Below are 1069 nucleotides of genomic sequence, written 5' to 3'. Positions count from 1 at the left end.
CCTCAAGCCCTGAAGTGGAGGAGCTGAACTTATGACAGGGAATAGCTTTTTGGATCTGTAAAGGGTACTATACAGTTTCTTCTCCTGACCTACCACCATCACCACCAACAATCAAAAATGTAAGAAGAGAACTGAATGGGAAAAAAGTAAGGAAAACAACTTTACAAATACCCAATCCTTCAACCTTTCTCTGCCAAGGGAAACCTGTTAGTCAACATATTTAAACAATGCATAAGAACAAAAAAATTTCCAGGAAATGAAAGATTTAAGTTCTGTTAGCTATGGAATTTCTGAATCTAATAAGCAAGACAAATAACTAATTAAATAAACACAGAATTCACCATTTATACTAAAGAGGAAAAGAGAGAATAACTGTAACAGAATGCAATTCAAGTCATCAAAGAGTTACTGAGCACTTATCCCTTGCTGGGATCAGGATTAAGGATCTATCATCTGGAGATAGGTCGATACATGTGTCTGCTATAAAGAAGAACAAATGTCATTGAGATAAGACTATTGCCCTGTTGAAGAGTCTCTCCAGGGCTCCCTTTATGTCCCTGTTCCTTAGGCTATAAATGAAGGGATTCAGCAATGGGGTGACCACCGTGTACATCACAGAGGCAATTATGTCCTTATCGCTGGAGGCACTAGACGAGGGGACAAAATACAGTCCAATAATTGTGCCATAATACAGAGACACCACAGAGAGGTGGGAGCCGCAGGTGGACAAGGCTTTCAAGATCCCCTTGGTAGACGGAGTCTTTAGGATGGTGACCCCAATGTGGCCGTAAGAGATCAAGATGCATATTAGTGGTAGAGAAATGACTGCCAATCCCACTGTGAAAATGAGCAGCTCATTGAAGGAGATGTCTGAGCATGAGAGCTTGAGTAGGGCAGCAAGGTCACAGAAGAAATGGGGGATGGTGTTGTCAGCACAAAAGGACAGCTGGGCCAGGGAGAGAGTGTGAGTCAGGGCATTGGTACAGGAGAGGATCCAGCACACAGCTACTAGTAAGGTACACAGTCCCTCTTTCATGACAGTGGTGTAGCGGAGGGGGTGACAGATGGC

The 1069-nt window shown here is 43.2% G+C and overlaps 1 protein-coding gene across 1 annotated transcript; it reads right to left on the bottom strand.

The window, feature by feature from the left end:
• Positions 1 to 6: 6 nt before the first annotated feature.
• LOC116548613 (olfactory receptor 1J4-like) lies at positions 7 to 1063 on the bottom strand (the record flags this gene model as incomplete). The annotated part of the gene is made up of 1 exon (XM_032273972.1): positions 7 to 1063. A coding segment is annotated over one exon (564 nt), but the record flags the coding sequence as incomplete, so codon positions are not given.
• Positions 1064 to 1069: the final 6 nt, after the last annotated feature.

This window comes from Sapajus apella, unplaced genomic scaffold (genome assembly GCF_009761245.1).
Source record: "Sapajus apella isolate SASKATOON/1434 unplaced genomic scaffold, GSC_monkey_1.0 scaffold16926, whole genome shotgun sequence".
NCBI lineage: Eukaryota > Metazoa > Chordata > Mammalia > Primates > Cebidae > Sapajus > Sapajus apella.
Note: the sequence above shows the minus strand (reverse complement) of the source record. Positions and strands in the feature narration are given on the sequence as shown.